At 55.9% G+C, this 15,498-nt stretch overlaps 1 protein-coding gene across 8 annotated transcripts in view; it reads left to right on the top strand.

Annotated features, from left to right (window-relative positions):
• Positions 1-15,008, top strand: part of il34 (interleukin 34) — a 36,117-nt gene extending 21,109 nt beyond the window's left edge. For 3 of the 8 annotated variants that reach the window (XM_088614237.1, XM_088614236.1, XM_088614235.1), the window contains 5 exons: positions 9,422-9,541; positions 10,186-10,359; positions 11,356-11,482; positions 12,078-12,140; positions 14,002-15,008. In XM_088614237.1, the coding sequence (XP_088470363.1) occupies positions 9,422-9,541; positions 10,186-10,359; positions 11,356-11,482; positions 12,078-12,140; positions 14,002-14,108 (591 nt within the window). In that variant the 3' untranslated portion in view covers positions 14,109-15,008. The remainder of the gene's footprint in view (positions 1-9,421; positions 9,542-10,185; positions 10,360-11,355; positions 11,483-12,077; positions 12,141-14,001) is intronic. The other 5 variants (XM_088614238.1, XM_088614239.1, XM_088614241.1 and 2 more) reach the window with 5 other exon arrangements.
• The last annotated feature ends 490 nt before the right edge of the window (positions 15,009-15,498 follow it).

The following is a 15,498-nucleotide window of genomic DNA, read 5'->3' as shown; positions in this document are numbered from 1 at the left end:
AGTGTGGGGAGAGGGAGTGAGAGAGGGCAGTGTGGGGAGAGGGCAGTGTGGAGAGAGGGAGTGAGAGAGGGCAGTGTGAGAGTGCAGTGTGGGGAGAGGGAGTGAGAGAGGGCAGTGTGGGGAGAGGGAGTGAGAGGGCAGTGTGGGGAGAGGGAGTGAGAGAGGGCAGTGTGGGGAGAGGGAGTGAGAGAGGGAGTGTGGGGAGAGGGAGTGAGAGAGGGCAGTGTGAGAGTGCAGTGTGGAGAGAGGGAGTGAGAGAGGGCAGTGTGGGGAGAGGGAGTGTGGGGAGAGGGAGTGAGAGAGGGCAGTGTGAGAGGGCAGTGAGAGAGGGCAGTGTGGGGAGAGGGAGTGAGAGAGGGCAGTGTGGGGAGAGGGAGTGAGAGAGTGCAGTGTGGAGAGAGGGAGTGAGAGAGTGCAGTGTGGGGAGAGGGAGTGAGAGAGGGCAGTGAGAGAGGGAGTGTGGGGAGAGGGAGTGAGAGAGGGCAGTGTGGGGAGAGGGAGTGAGAGGGCAGTGTGGGGAGAGGGAGTGAGAGAGTGCAGTGTGGGGAGAGGGAGTGAGAGGGCAGTGTGGGGAGAGGGAGTGAGAGAGGGCAGTGTGGGGAGAGGGAGTGAGAGAGGGCAGTGTGAGAGTGCAGTGTGGAGAGAGGGAGTGAGAGAGTGCAGTGTGGGGAGAGGGAGTGAGAGAGGGCAGTGAGAGAGGGAGTGTGGGGAGAGGGAGTGAGAGAGGGCAGTGTGGGGAGAGGGAGTGAGAGAGGGCAGTGTGGGGAGAGGGAGTGAGAGAGGGCAGTGTGGGGAGAGGGAGTGTGGGGAGAGGGAGTGAGAGAGGGCAGTGTGAGAGGGCAGTGAGAGAGGGCAGTGTGGGGAGAGGGAGTGAGAGAGGGCAGTGTGGGGAGAGGGAGTGAGAGAGTGCAGTGTGGAGAGAGGGAGTGAGAGAGTGCAGTGTGGGGAGAGGGAGTGAGAGAGGGCAGTGAGAGAGGGAGTGTGGGGAGAGGGAGTGAGAGAGGGCAGTGTGGGGAGAGGGAGTGAGAGGGCAGTGTGGGGAGAGGGAGTGAGAGAGTGCAGTGTGGGGAGAGGGAGTGAGAGGGCAGTGTGGGGAGAGGGAGTGAGAGAGGGCAGTGTGGGGAGAGGGAGTGAGAGAGGGCAGTGTGAGAGTGCAGTGTGGAGAGAGGGAGTGAGAGAGTGCAGTGTGGGGAGAGGGAGTGAGAGAGGGCAGTGAGAGAGGGAGTGTGGGGAGAGGGAGTGAGAGAGGGCAGTGTGGGGAGAGGGAGTGAGAGAGGGCAGTGTGGGGAGAGGGAGTGAGAGAGTGCAGTGTGGAGAGAGGGAGTGAGAGAGTGCAGTGTGGGGAGAGGGAGTGAGAGAGGGCAGTGAGAGAGGGAGTGTGGGGAGAGGGAGTGAGAGAGGGCAGTGTGGGGAGAGGGAGTGAGAGGGCAGTGTGGGGAGAGGGAGTGAGAGAGTGCAGTGTGGGGAGAGGGAGTGAGAGGGCAGTGTGGGGAGAGGGAGTGAGAGAGGGCAGTGTGGGGAGAGGGAGTGAGAGAGGGCAGTGTGAGAGTGCAGTGTGGAGAGAGGGAGTGAGAGAGGGAGTGAGAGAGGGAGTGTGGGGAGAGGGAGTGAGAGAGGGCAGTGTGGGGAGAGGGAGTGAGAGGGCAGTGTGGGGAGAGGGAGTGAGAGAGTGCAGTGTGGGGAGAAGGAGTGAGAGTGCAGTGTGGGGAGAGGGAGTGAGAGAGTGCAGTGTGGGGAGAGGGAGTGAGAGAGGGCAGTGTGGAGAGAGGGAGTGAGAGAGGGCAGTGTGGGGAGAGGGAGTGAGAGAGGGCAGTGTGGGGAGAGGGAGTGAGAGAGTGCAGTGTGAGAGTGCAGTGTGGGGAGAGGGAGTGAGAGGGCAGTGTGGGGAGAGGGAGTGAGAGAGTGCAGTGTGAGAGTGCAGTGTGGGGAGAGGGAGTGAGAGGGCAGTGTGGGGAGAGGGAGTGAGAGAGTGCAGTGTGGAGAGAGGGAGTGAGAGAGTGCAGTGTGGGGAGAGGGAGTGAGAGAGGGCAGTGTGGGGAGAGGGAGTGAGAGAGGGCAGTGTGGAGAGAGGGAGTGAGAGAGGGAGTGTGGGGAGAGGGAGTGAGAGAGGGCAGTGTGGGGAGAGGGAGTGAGAGAGGGCAGTGTGGAGAGAGGGAGTGAGAGAGGGCAGTGTGAGAGTGCAGTGTGGGGAGAGGGAGTGAGAGGGCAGTGTGGGGAGAGGGAGTGAGAGAGGGCAGTGAGAGAGGGCAGTGTGGAGAGAGGGAGTGAGAGAGTGCAGTGTGGGGAGAGGGAGTGAGAGAGGGAGTGAGAGAGTGCAGTGTGGGGAGAGGGAGTGAGAGAGGGCAGTGTGGGGAGAGGGAGTGAGAGAGGGCAGTGTGGGGAGAGGGAGTGAGAGAGGGAGTGTGGGGAGAGGGAGTGAGAGAGGGCAGTGTGGGGAGAGGGAGTGAGAGAGGGCAGTGTGGGGAGAGGGAGTGAGAGAGGGCAGTGTGGGGAGAGGGAGTGAGAGAGTGCAGTGTGGGGAGAGGGAGTGAGAGTGCAGTGTGGGGAGAGGGAGTGAGAGAGGGCAGTGTGAGAGTGCAGTGTGGAGAGAGGGAGTGAGAGAGGGCAGTGTGAGAGTGCAGTGTGGGGAGAGGGAGTGAGAGGGCAGTGTGGGGAGAGGGAGTGAGAGAGGGCAGTGTGGAGAGAGGGAGTGAGAGAGGGCAGTGTGGGGAGAGGGAGTGAGAGAGGGCAGTGTGGGGAGAAGGAGTGAGAGAGTGCAGTGTGGGGAGAGGGAGTGAGAGGGCAGTGTGGGGAGAGGGAGTGAGAGAGGGCAGTGTGGGGAGAGGGAGTGAGAGAGTGCAGTGTGAGAGTGCAGTGTGGGGAGAGGGAGTGAGAGAGGGCAGTGTGGGGAGAGGGAGTGAGAGAGTGCAGTGTGGAGAGAGGGAGTGAGAGAGTGCAGTGTGGGGAGAGGGAGTGAGAGAGGGCAGTGTGGGGAGAGGGAGTGAGAGAGGGCAGTGTGGGGAGAGGGAGTGAGAGAGGGCAGTGTGGAGAGAGGGAGTGAGAGAGGGAGTGTGGGGAGAGGGAGTGAGAGAGTGCAGTGTGGGGAGAGGGAGTGAGAGAGGGCAGTGTGGAGAGAGGGAGTGAGAGAGGGCAGTGTGAGAGTGCAGTGTGGAGAGAGGGAGTGAGAGGGCAGTGTGGGGAGAGGGAGTGAGAGAGGGAGTGAGAGAGTGCAGTGTGGGGAGAGGGAGTGAGAGAGGGAGTGTGGGGAGAGGGAGTGAGAGAGGGCAGTGTGGGGAGAGGGAGTGAGAGAGGGCAGTGTGGGGAGAGGGAGTGAGAGAGGGCAGTGTGGGGAGAGGGAGTGAGAGTGCAGTGTGGGGAGAGGGAGTGAGAGAGGGCAGTGTGAGAGTGCAGTGTGGAGAGAGGGAGTGAGAGAGGGCAGTGTGAGAGTGCAGTGTGGGGAGAGGGAGTGAGAGAGGGCAGTGTGAGAGTGCAGTGTGGGGAGAGGGAGTGAGAGAGGGCAGTGTGAGAGGGCAGTGTGGAGAGAGGGAGTGAGAGAGTGCAGTGTGGGGAGAGGGAGTGAGAGAGGGCAGTGTGGAGAGAGGGAGTGAGAGAGGGCAGTGTGGGGAGAGGGAGTGAGAGAGGGCAGTGTGGGGAGAGGGAGTGAGAGAGTGCAGTGTGGGGAGAGGGAGTGAGAGGGCAGTGTGGGGAGAGGGAGTGAGAGAGGGCAGTGTGGGGAGAGGGAGTGAGAGAGTGCAGTGTGAGAGTGCAGTGTGGGGAGAGGGAGTGAGAGAGGGCAGTGTGGGGAGAGGGAGTGAGAGAGGGCAGTGTGGGGAGAGGGAGTGAGAGAGGGCAGTGTGGGGAGAGGGAGTGAGAGAGGGCAGTGTGGGGAGAGGGAGTGAGAGAGTGCAGTGTGGGGAGAGGGAGTGAGAGTGCAGTGTGGGGAGAGGGAGTGAGAGAGGGCAGTGTGAGAGTGCAGTGTGGAGAGAGGGAGTGAGAGAGGGCAGTGTGAGAGTGCAGTGTGGGGAGAGGGAGTGAGAGGGCAGTGTGGGGAGAGGGAGTGAGAGAGGGCAGTGTGGAGAGAGGGAGTGAGAGAGGGCAGTGTGGGGAGAGGGAGTGAGAGAGGGCAGTGTGGGGAGAAGGAGTGAGAGAGTGCAGTGTGGGGAGAGGGAGTGAGAGGGCAGTGTGGGGAGAGGGAGTGAGAGAGGGCAGTGTGGGGAGAGGGAGTGAGAGAGTGCAGTGTGAGAGTGCAGTGTGGGGAGAGGGAGTGAGAGAGGGCAGTGTGGGGAGAGGGAGTGAGAGAGTGCAGTGTGGAGAGAGGGAGTGAGAGAGTGCAGTGTGGGGAGAGGGAGTGAGAGAGGGCAGTGTGGGGAGAGGGAGTGAGAGAGGGCAGTGTGGGGAGAGGGAGTGAGAGAGGGCAGTGTGGAGAGAGGGAGTGAGAGAGGGAGTGTGGGGAGAGGGAGTGAGAGAGTGCAGTGTGGGGAGAGGGAGTGAGAGAGGGCAGTGTGGAGAGAGGGAGTGAGAGAGGGCAGTGTGAGAGTGCAGTGTGGAGAGAGGGAGTGAGAGGGCAGTGTGGGGAGAGGGAGTGAGAGAGGGAGTGAGAGAGTGCAGTGTGGGGAGAGGGAGTGAGAGAGGGCAGTGTGGGGAGAGGGAGTGAGAGAGGGCAGTGTGGGGAGAGGGAGTGAGAGAGGGCAGTGTGAGAGGGCAGTGTGGGGAGAGGGAGTGAGAGAGGGCAGTGTGGGGAGAGGGAGTGAGAGAGGGAGTGTGGGGAGAGGGAGTGAGAGAGGGCAGTGTGGGGAGAGGGAGTGAGAGAGGGCAGTGTGGGGAGAGGGAGTGAGAGAGGGCAGTGTGGGGAGAGGGAGTGAGAGAGGGCAGTGTGGGGAGAGGGAGTGAGAGAGTGCAGTGTGGGGAGAGGGAGTGAGAGGGCAGTGTGGGGAGAGGGAGTGAGAGAGGGCAGTGTGGGGAGAGGGAGTGAGAGAGTGCAGTGTGAGAGTGCAGTGTGGGGAGAGGGAGTGAGAGGGCAGTGTGGGGAGAGGGAGTGAGAGAGTGCAGTGTGGAGAGAGGGAGTGAGAGAGTGCAGTGTGGGGAGAGGGAGTGAGAGAGGGCAGTGTGGGGAGAGGGAGTGAGAGAGTGCAGTGTGGGGAGAGGGAGTGAGAGAGGGCAGTGTGGAGAGAGGGAGTGTGGGGAGAGGGAGTGAGAGAGTGCAGTGTGGGGAGAGGGAGTGAGAGAGGGCAGTGTGGAGAGAGGGAGTGAGAGAGGGCAGTGTGAGAGTGCAGTGTGGGGAGAGGGAGTGAGAGAGGGCAGTGTGGGGAGAGGGAGTGAGAGAGGGAGTGAGAGAGTGCAGTGTGGGGAGAGGGAGTGAGAGAGGGCAGTGTGGGGAGAGGGAGTGAGAGAGGGCAGTGTGGGGAGAGGGAGTGAGAGAGGGCAGTGTGGGGAGAGGGCAGTGTGAGAGGGCAGTGAGAGAGGGCAGTGTGGGGAGAGGGAGTGAGAGAGGGCAGTGTGGGGAGAGGGAGTGAGAGAGTGCAGTGTGGGGAGAGGGGGTGAGAGAGGGAGTGTGGGGAGAGGGAGTGAGAGAGGGCAGTGTGGGGAGAGGGAGTGAGAGAGGGAGTGTGGGGAGAGGGAGTGAGAGAGGGCAGTGTGGGGAGAGGGAGTGAGAGAGAGCAGTGTGGGGAGAGTGAGTGAGAGAGGGAGTGTGGGGAGAGGGAGTGAGAGAGGGCAGTGTGGGGAGAGGGAGTGAGAGAGGGCAGTGTGGGGAGAGGGAGTGAGAGAGGGCAGTGTGGGGAGAGGGAGTGAGAGTGCAGTGTGGGGAGAGGGAGTGAGAGAGGGCAGTGTGAGAGTGCAGTGTGGAGAGAGGGAGTGAGAGAGGGCAGTGTGAGAGTGCAGTGTGGGGAGAGGGAGTGAGAGAGGGCAGTGTGAGAGTGCAGTGTGGGGAGAGGGAGTGAGAGAGGGCAGTGTGAGAGGGCAGTGTGGAGAGAGGGAGTGAGAGAGTGCAGTGTGGGGAGAGGGAGTGAGAGAGGGCAGTGTGGAGAGAGGGAGTGAGAGAGGGCAGTGTGGGGAGAGGGAGTGAGAGAGGGCAGTGTGGGGAGAGGGAGTGAGAGAGTGCAGTGTGGGGAGAGGGAGTGAGAGGGCAGTGTGGGGAGAGGGAGTGAGAGAGGGCAGTGTGGGGAGAGGGAGTGAGAGAGTGCAGTGTGAGAGTGCAGTGTGGGGAGAGGGAGTGAGAGAGGGCAGTGTGGGGAGAGGGAGTGAGAGAGTGCAGTGTGGAGAGAGGGAGTGAGAGAGTGCAGTGTGGGGAGAGGGAGTGAGAGAGGGCAGTGTGGGGAGAGGGAGTGAGAGAGTGCAGTGTGGGGAGAGGGAGTGAGAGAGGGCAGTGTGGAGAGAGGGAGTGAGAGAGGGAGTGTGGGGAGAGGGAGTGAGAGAGTGCAGTGTGGGGAGAGGGAGTGAGAGAGGGCAGTGTGGAGAGAGGGAGTGAGAGAGGGCAGTGTGAGAGTGCAGTGTGGGGAGAGGGAGTGAGAGGGCAGTGTGGGGAGAGGGAGTGAGAGAGTGCAGTGTGGAGAGAGGGAGTGAGAGTGCAGTGTGGGGAGAGGGAGTGAGAGAGGGCAGTGTGGGGAGAGGGAGTGAGAGAGGGCAGTGTGGGGAGAGGGAGTGAGAGAGGGCAGTGTGGGGAGAGGGAGTGAGAGAGGGCAGTGTGGGGAGAGGGAGTGAGAGGGAGTGTGGGGAGAGGGAGTGAGAGAGGGAGTGAGAGAGGGCAGTGAGAGAGGGCAGTGTGGAGAGAGGGAGTGAGAGAGTGCAGTGTGGGGAGAGGGAGTGAGAGAGGGAGTGAGAGAGTGCAGTGTGGGGAGAGGGAGTGAGAGAGGGCAGTGTGGGGAGAGGGAGTGAGAGAGGGCAGTGTGGGGAGAGGGAGTGTGAGAGGGCAGTGTGGGGAGAGGGAGTGAGAGAGGGCAGTGTGGGGAGAGGGAGTGAGAGAGGGCAGTGTGGGGAGAGGGAGTGAGAGAGGGCAGTGTGGGGAGAGGGAGTGAGAGAGTGCAGTGTGGGGAGAGGGGGTGAGAGAGGGAGTGTGGGGAGAGGGAGTGAGAGAGGGCAGTGTGAGAGTGCAGTGTGGGGAGAGGGAGTGAGAGGGCAGTGTGGGGAGAGGGAGTGAGAGAGGGAGTGTGGGGAGAGGGAGTGAGAGAGTGCAGTGTGGGGAGAGGGAGTGAGAGAGGGAGTGAGAGTGCAGTGTGGGGAGAGGGAGTGAGAGAGGGAGTTAGAGGGCAGTGTGGGGAGAGGGAGTGAGAGAGGGAGTGAGAGGGCAGTGTGGGGAGAGGGAGTGAGAGAGTGCAGTGTGGGGAGAGGGAGTGAGAGAGGGAGTGAGAGAGGGCAGTGTGGGGAGAGGGAGTGAGAGAGTGCAGTGTGGGGAGAGGGAGTGAGAGAGGGAGTGAGAGAGGGCAGTGTGGGGAGAGGGAGTGAGAGGGCAGTGTGGGGAGAGGGAGTGAGAGGGCAGTGTGAGAGGGCAGTGTGGGGAGAGGGCAGTGTGAGAGGGCAGTGTGGGGAGAGGGGGTGAGAGAGGGAGTGTGGAGAGAGGGAGTGAGAGAGTGCAGTGTGGGGAGAGGGAGTGAGAGAGGGAGTGTGGGGAGAGGGAGTGAGAGAGGGCAGTGTGGGGAGAGGGAGTGAGAGAGGGCAGTGTGGAGAGAGGGAGTGAGAGAGGGAGTGTGGGGAGAGGGAGTGAGAGAGTGCAGTGTGGGGAGAGGGAGTGAGAGAGGGCAGTGTGGGGAGAGGGAGTGAGAGAGGGCAGTGTGAGAGTGCAGTGTGGGGAGAGGGAGTGAGAGGGCAGTGTGGGGAGAGGGAGTGAGAGGGCAGTGTGAGAGGGAGTGTGGGGAGAGGGAGTGAGAGAGGGCAGTGTGGGGAGAGGGAGTGAGAGAGGGCAGTGTGGGGAGAGGGAGTGAGAGAGGGCAGTGTGAGAGTGCAGTGTGGGGAGAGGGAGTGAGAGAGGGCAGTGAGAGAGGGCAGTGTGGAGAGAGGGAGTGAGAGAGTGCAGTGTGGGGAGAGGGAGTGAGAGAGGGAGTGAGAGAGTGCAGTGTGGGGAGAGGGAGTGAGAGAGGGCAGTGTGGGGAGAGGGCAGTGTGGGGAGAGGGAGTGAGAGAGGGAGTGTGGGGAGAGGGAGTGAGAGAGGGCAGTGTGGGGAGAGGGAGTGAGAGAGAGCAGTGTGGGGAGAGGGAGTGAGAGAGGGAGTGTGGGGAGAGGGAGTGAGAGAGGGCAGTGTGGGGAGAGGGAGTGAGAGAGGGCAGTGTGGGGAGAGGGAGTGAGAGAGGGCAGTGTGGGGAGAGGGAGTGAGAGAGGGCAGTGTGGGGAGAGGGAGTGAGAGAGGGCAGTGTGGGGAGAGGGAGTGAGAGAGGGCAGTGTGGGGAGAGGGAGTGAGAGAGTGCAGTGTGGGGAGAGGGAGTGAGAGTGCAGTGTGGGGAGAGGGAGTGAGAGAGGGCAGTGTGAGAGTGCAGTGTGGAGAGAGGGAGTGAGAGAGGGCAGTGTGAGAGTGCAGTGTGGGGAGAGGGAGTGAGAGGGCAGTGTGGGGAGAGGGAGTGAGAGAGGGCAGTGTGGGGAGAGGGAGTGAGAGAGTGCAGTGTGGGGAGAGGGAGTGAGAGGGCAGTGTGGGGAGAGGGAGTGAGAGAGGGAGTGTGGGGAGAGGGAGTGAGAGAGTGCAGTGTGGGGAGAGGGAGTGAGAGAGGGAGTGAGAGTGCAGTGTGGGGAGAGGGAGTGAGAGAGGGAGTGAGAGGGCAGTGTGGGGAGAGGGAGTGAGAGAGGGAGTGAGAGGGCAGTGTGGGGAGAGGGAGTGAGAGAGTGCAGTGTGGGGAGAGGGAGTGAGAGAGGGAGTGAGAGAGGGCAGTGTGGGGAGAGGGAGTGAGAGGGCAGTGTGGGGAGAGGGAGTGAGAGGGCAGTGTGAGAGGGCAGTGTGAGAGGGCAGTGTGGGGAGAGGGCAGTGTGAGAGGGCAGTGTGGGGAGAGGGGGTGAGAGAGGGAGTGTGGAGAGAGGGAGTGAGAGAGTTCAGTGTGGGGAGAGGGAGTGAGAGAGGGAGTGTGGGGAGAGGGAGTGAGAGAGGGCAGTGTGGAGAGAGGGAGTGAGAGAGAGCAGTGTGGGGAGAGGGAGTGTGGGGAGAGGGAGTGAGAGAGGGCAGTGTGGGGAGAGGGAGTGAGAGAGGGCAGTGTGGGGAGAGGGAGTGAGAGAGGGCAGTGTGGGGAGAGGGAGTGAGAGAGGGCAGTGTGGGGAGAGGGAGTGAGAGGGCAGTGTGAGAATGAGCGACAGAGTGCAGTGTGGCAGATGAGCTGATTGGACAGCTACCCAGGGAGTGAGAGTTCAGGAGTGGTCCAGCCCCAGTGTGCTGCAGACCACCGAGAACGTGTGTTTCTGTGAACAGAGGAGATGAACAGCTGTTACTGTGTTCATTATAAGAAGCTGCATATCTCTTCGATTCACATAGTCACTGATGGTCTGTCTGCTGTCGATGTTGTTTGAGCTGCAGAAACACTACTTGCCCATTAACTACACCATAGCTGTGCACTATGAGGAGGTCTTCAGAGTCTCCAACCTCAGTCGACTGGTGAGTCCTCCTTCACTCCTCACTCCTCCTAGCCCTGGGCGAGCAGGTCTCTACAGGAAGTCTAATAAAGCACCGAGAACAGATAGAAAACCGTGTGCGAGTCAGTAGGACATTGTTCTGCCTTAGACACATGCAAGTAAAGCAGAAAGCCCTGCAGCGATCCCCGTTCAGATGTCTTCTGGCTGTTCTGGGTTTTGTGTAAATGCTGAAGGCAAACTCAGATTGGACCTCACGTCATTGGGCTGAAACTGGGCTCATGACACAAAATGAACGACTCTAACTTGCTGTCTGCTGTTGACCAGAGAGCAGTGTTCCTAATGCCGAGCACAGCTCTGTTCCTGGCCAGCCGTCCCTGCTTACAGGTGCAGCTGAAAGCAGATTAAAAAACACCATCTCACATCTGAGCCACGTTCTATTGAGATCCTCTACAGGGGAATGCAATTTAAAACACAATTCAGCACCTTATCGCGCGTGTTAATGCACATCCTTGCCAGCGGCTCTGCTTTTGAAAGGGGGCTTGATGTGCTGTGTGGGCTGATGACAGTGTCACCAAGGGCACGTTCTGGCACAGCGATGCCAGCTGGCGGTACTGGGAAGGACCTTGACCCCAGCGCCCTATCTCTCCCCTGCCCGCTGCCCTGCAGAATAGCACAGTTCCGCACAAGGACCTGGAGTCCTTCTGGCTGTTCGTCTCCAAGGAAGTGCTGAAGAAGATCCTCAGGGTGCTCCCTACAGAGCACCCCTCTTGGAGGTACGTCGCGGACCTGGAGGAGCTCTTCAGGAAGATAGAAGATGAGTTCAGCAAGCAGTTGAGTCAAGTGAGTCTGTGGCTCTTTCTCTGTCCCACCTCTTTCCCTTTCCGCCTGCACGCCGGGGCTCAGCTCCTGGGGTCCTGTGAGCTGCGCAGGAGCGGCTGTCCGCAGGGCCTCTGCTTTCCTGCCCCCGGCCGAGAGAAAGACGCCCCAAAAGAAGGCACCCCTGCACTCGGCACGCTCCTGGTTGCTGCTTCCCCCTTATGTGACTGGGCTTACAAGTGGATGTAAATAAGAAGAAACCTATTCAAAACAAGCACGAGCATTCACCCAGCACACAGCCAGAGCTCACCGGAGCTCGGCCAAGGGGTGAGAGAGAGGGCAAGCTCTCAGGGAGAGTAAAAACACTCCCCGCGCACGCCAGTGTCACCCAGCCAGTCTCTTTAGGCTTCGCACGCATGTCGCGCTGAGCAGAGGAGCTTAACCCTAACCTGAACCCACCCCCATTCCTGTTAAATCACACCCAACTCCAGGAGCCTCTCAGGCAGACAGGAAGAGCACAGAGGCAAAGGTGGACAGCAAAGGTGAGGTAAAAAAAGAGTGACAGAAAGATAAACTCTGGAAGTGCCTGTACGCCGGGGCTCAGCTCCTGGGGTCCTGTGAGCTGCGCAGGAGCCGCTGTCCACAGGGATAAGATAGAGAGATAAGATCACTTTATTAGCCATATATATTTTCTTGCATTAGGAATTTCTTTTCTCAGAGCACAGGGTCGGCCATTTATACAGCTCCCCTGGAGCAGTTGGGGTGAAGGGCCTTGCTCAGGGGCCAAACTGAGTAGGATTCCTCTGTCGGCCACGGGATACGATCCGGCAACCTTCCAGCCACAGGCGCAGATCCTGAGCCACAGAGCCACCGCTCCACCCCCATGGTGGGGCTGCTGTCAGCAGGGATGGTGAGGGGGTCCCCCGGCTCCCCTCCCCAGGCAGGAGGCTGCGTCTGCTCGGGCGGTCTCGGCCCTCTGTGGAAACTCACGCTCTGTCTCTGTCGGTGTCTGCTTTTCAGCAGTCATGGTGGCTTGGGGAGATGCAGCGCAGGGTGAAAGAGAGCAAAGAGACGAAGTGTGTGAAGCCCAAGGCTCTTCTGGACAACTGCTTCAGGACCATGAAGTGCCTTTTCTCCTACTGCTTCGGTAAGCAGGCTGCAGGGAGGTGCTCAGCTCTGTGTGCTCCGGCTGAGGAGACAAGGGAATAAATAGAGCAAGGAAACTTCAGACTCAGGAAAAGCCCCCATGCTTTTCATATATTTTTTAAGACTGATGAAAACACAGGCTTGTTACTTTCCAGGACTTCTGTTTGTGTTCGTTCTGAGAGGTTCCAGGAGACAAGCGAAGAAAGCAGGTTGTGGTTGTTTTTAGTGCAGCTGTGGGTTTAAAGGGAGAGAAAACCTCTCTGACCTGTTGGGTGAGACCAGACCAGGTTGTTGTGAACAGCGCTGGGGGGTGGGGTGGGCGCAGGTGTCTGGGTGTGCCCGTACACTGGCAGGTTGAAGCGGGCCGGCCCAGGCCACGTGCACAGGAGGGCTGCTGTAGACACCAGGCACCAGCAGGCCCCAGCAAGTCTGCTCACACGCAGGGCACCGGGATCAGCTTCTGAAGAAAGCCTGACAGCAGGGGGCTGTCCCTCGCTAACAAGAGTGAGGCAGCAGCAGATCGAGGGTTTGCATGCTCATGCAAAACCTCTGGTGCACAGCAGCTGCTGAGCAATGATTTGTTTTTCTTTTATTAGACTTCAAAACATTTCCCTGCAAGCCTTTTTCTAATGGCACCACAGCCCTGTGCAGCTTTCCTGGTGAGTCCAAAAAAAGCTTGATTTTTTTTTAAAAGGAGGAAGCAGGCCAGTTACAGCTGCCCTGTTGAGTTTATTAACTCCTGCCAAAATGTTTATGTAATTATATGTTTCTGGGGAAAGTGTTTAATAATGATGTAGCGCAATGCACTTTATATTTTGCCAGAAACAGCAGTGCTACAGTCAGTATGAGTGTGGACTGGCTTTTTGTACATCAGCTTCATCTCTGTGAGGCAGATATCTGAGTGGATTTTTCACACTGGATGTGACCATTGCTATAGATACATCTACACTGTAGGGAGAGCTAAAAAGATACAACATTTGGCAGAGCTGAACACATTTAAGACGAGACATATTTAAATCTAAGAAGGCTGGCATTCTGTTTCAAACTTCATGTCAGGAGGCAGGCATGGTCTGTTGAGCAAACATACAGGTTTGATTTAAATATTGTAGTTGGTATAATATGCACTTATAATGACTTTTGCTATACTTTTCATAGTAATACTGTACTTTATGTTCTTGTTAACTAGGTGGAAACCACTTAAACTCCGGCTACTCCAGTATCATATTAATGTTTTTGCACAGGAAGGGTCACTGGTTATTGAAATTCTGCAGTGATGAAATATCTTTTAAACCAATTACTGACATAACTGGTTAGAAATTGCTGCTTTCCCACCAATCAGGTAATGACTGCACTATTAGGTAGGGAGGTAGAGATTCCCCTCCTTAAAACACTTCTAAGTCCCTTTTAGATGTAAGAAAAAGGATGACAGAGACAGTGTCCAACAGGTGTTGAAGTCAGAACAATATGCCATTTTGCCTGCATACTATTTTACTTTAAAAAGTGTTCAAGCTGTCTTGTAGGAGTGACATGCTAGGTGCTACTAAACCCCTAATCTAGTTGCTAAATTCTGTCTATACAGGATGTTACCATTATTTGGGAGAAATATTTAAAAAAAGAAACGACCACAGTCATGTGTAGGTAAGCAAGGCGATGTGTGATTCTGTTTGAGTGGTCTGAGCAGAGCCCACTCTGTTAAATCCAGCTCTCCAGTGAGAGACTTTTCCTTTTATGTCCATGTACTGTCATAGCAAAGTAACTATTATTAGACAAATCATGTTTGGGACGTCTGAAGTTTCCGCTGGGCTGCCTCAAATAATTTCCTCTGTTGAACAATATGAATTGTTATACAGATTATTGCACTTTGGAGCTCTGCCAGGTAACACACTGTTTAATTAAGTGGAAGGAACCTGATGAATAATTCCATTCTACCACTGCCTTCAGAGATCAATTAACGTGGAGATGACACTTCTGTGTCTGACTAACCTGATTCTAAGACTAGTATTTTGAATAGAAGATGAGATAAAACGTTACATCACTGTTCATTTTGTAACTAAGTGACTTCTATATTGTATAGTGTAGCTTGTTCCAGCCTCCCACAGCTCTTTGTGTATAACAATGCCTCCTTATCCGAGTTTTGTGTGCACTTCCCCATAGTTTCCAGTTGTTTGCTCTGGTTGTGAGTGAGTCTGTTGGGTTAGGTTTGTCATAATTGTTCAGTGATCTGAGTTTAACGAAGAGTGCTCTTGCAGTACTGGAGAGATTGTGTTTTTTTTTACACCCGTGTTTATTCTGCAATCAGGACACTAAATGACAGTTCTTACCATGTTGGTTACTTTTGTAGGCCGGTATATTGCATCCTGGTGACATTTTCAAGTCAGGCTTGTACCAGTCAGTAGGTTGTATATTATGCTGGCAAGTTTGGGAAATAGGATGTGTGAGAATTTGGCATGGCTGTCCTGTAGAGGCTGTGAGGGGAATAATTGATACCATGCTGCTCACTGTATGGTGTCCTGCCCACAGATCCCTGCACCAGGGGCTTGAAAATAAAAAAATCAGGCGAAGGTCGACGTGGCAGTGACCACACAACATCAAGACCGTCCTGTTCATCTGTCTGTCCGACTCCCTGATCCCTGTGCTGAAGGGCGGAGCTCCAAACAAGCCTGAGAGATGATGTTTTGTGGGATTTGTCATTAATTGTTAACACTGAGTTAAAAGTGAAATGTCTATTTCCAGTTTGTTTTTGTGTGTGAATACAGAACTCATGCAAACCAGGTTAAGGTTTAATTCTGTTACATTAAAAAAAACAGCATTGCAAAAGTAGAGAGCTTGCTCAGCAAGAAATTGTACATATTCTGTCCTAAATAATGACAATGCAAAATAACTAACGTACATATGAATTGGTACATTGACAAAGCTGCTGTGTACAGGCAGACTGAAAAATGTAAAAGAGATTGTTGTGACCTGTAAACATATTTGCAGTGTTGTGTACAGTACATCTTGCTTATTTATATTTGTCTTAACGGTTTGTGTTTGTGTGCTGTAATCTGTGCCAAAAGAACCCTGTTTGAGCAATGCTTTAAGTGCTAAGTGTGCTTGTGTTGTGTGTAATGCTCTTTTCCATCTGATAAGTATTAATATTTTGGATTTTTGTCAGTAGTCGTGTTTGTTTTGTTGCGAAGCATGTCCTTCACTCTGCTCTGTGCTGTTGTGTCCCAGGGCTGTGACAGCACCTGTGTGCTCTTGTGCCCTGCGTGCCCCATCAAGACCACTTCGATTCGATTGGATGTGAGGGAGAGGGGAGGCAGGGACTGAGAGTGGAGGTGCCTCGAGTTTTGTCTGTTTTATATATCTGTATATAACCCAGAAACCCAGATGTATGTGTTCTTGTTATAAGAAGCACAGAAAAAACTACCATACAAACTGATGTACATACTGGATGTTTTGCTAAGGATGTGAATGCTTGTTTGGAAAATGTAAGCTGTATTTTAATAAAATAAAGGTGACTGTTATTTTTTTACCCATTAAAACTTGTTCTGTGCATGAACTTTTGGAGAGGAAGAGAAACAAATCTTTTGAGAAGTCAAAAAAGTAATCATTCATCCACTACCTGAAAGTTGATTATTCCGGGTGAAAAACATTACATGGACAACCTAGAGACACCCATTAACACAGCCAGAAGTCTTAGCACCTGGAGGAAACCCCCACAGGGCTGTGAAGAACATGCAGACTCCATACAGACGGCTGTAGGTCTGAAATTGAAGCCAGCACCCAGGAGCTTTGAAGCAGCAATGCTAACTGCTACCCCACCACACTCCACAGCATAAAGTAATGGGGTGTAAAACTCCGGGAAAAGCATCCGTCTTTCTACTTTGTTTTAAAATGCTTCTGAGTCTTGCAGTTTTAAAATACATGACCTTTAGACAACAGAAGCCGTTGTCCAACATTACTATTTCACATTAAGTCAATAGCTTTGGATACCTTGGCGTCTTCCAACACTAATAAACTTTCCCCAAAGTG

The sequence above is a fragment of the Lepisosteus platostomus genome, chromosome 20, assembly GCF_059453375.1.
Source record: "Lepisosteus platostomus isolate fLepPlt1 chromosome 20, fLepPlt1.hap1, whole genome shotgun sequence".
NCBI classification, from domain to species: Eukaryota; Metazoa; Chordata; class Actinopteri; order Semionotiformes; family Lepisosteidae; genus Lepisosteus; species Lepisosteus platostomus.
The sequence above is the reverse complement of the archived record's forward strand: the minus strand, read 5'-3'. Positions and strand labels throughout refer to the sequence as shown.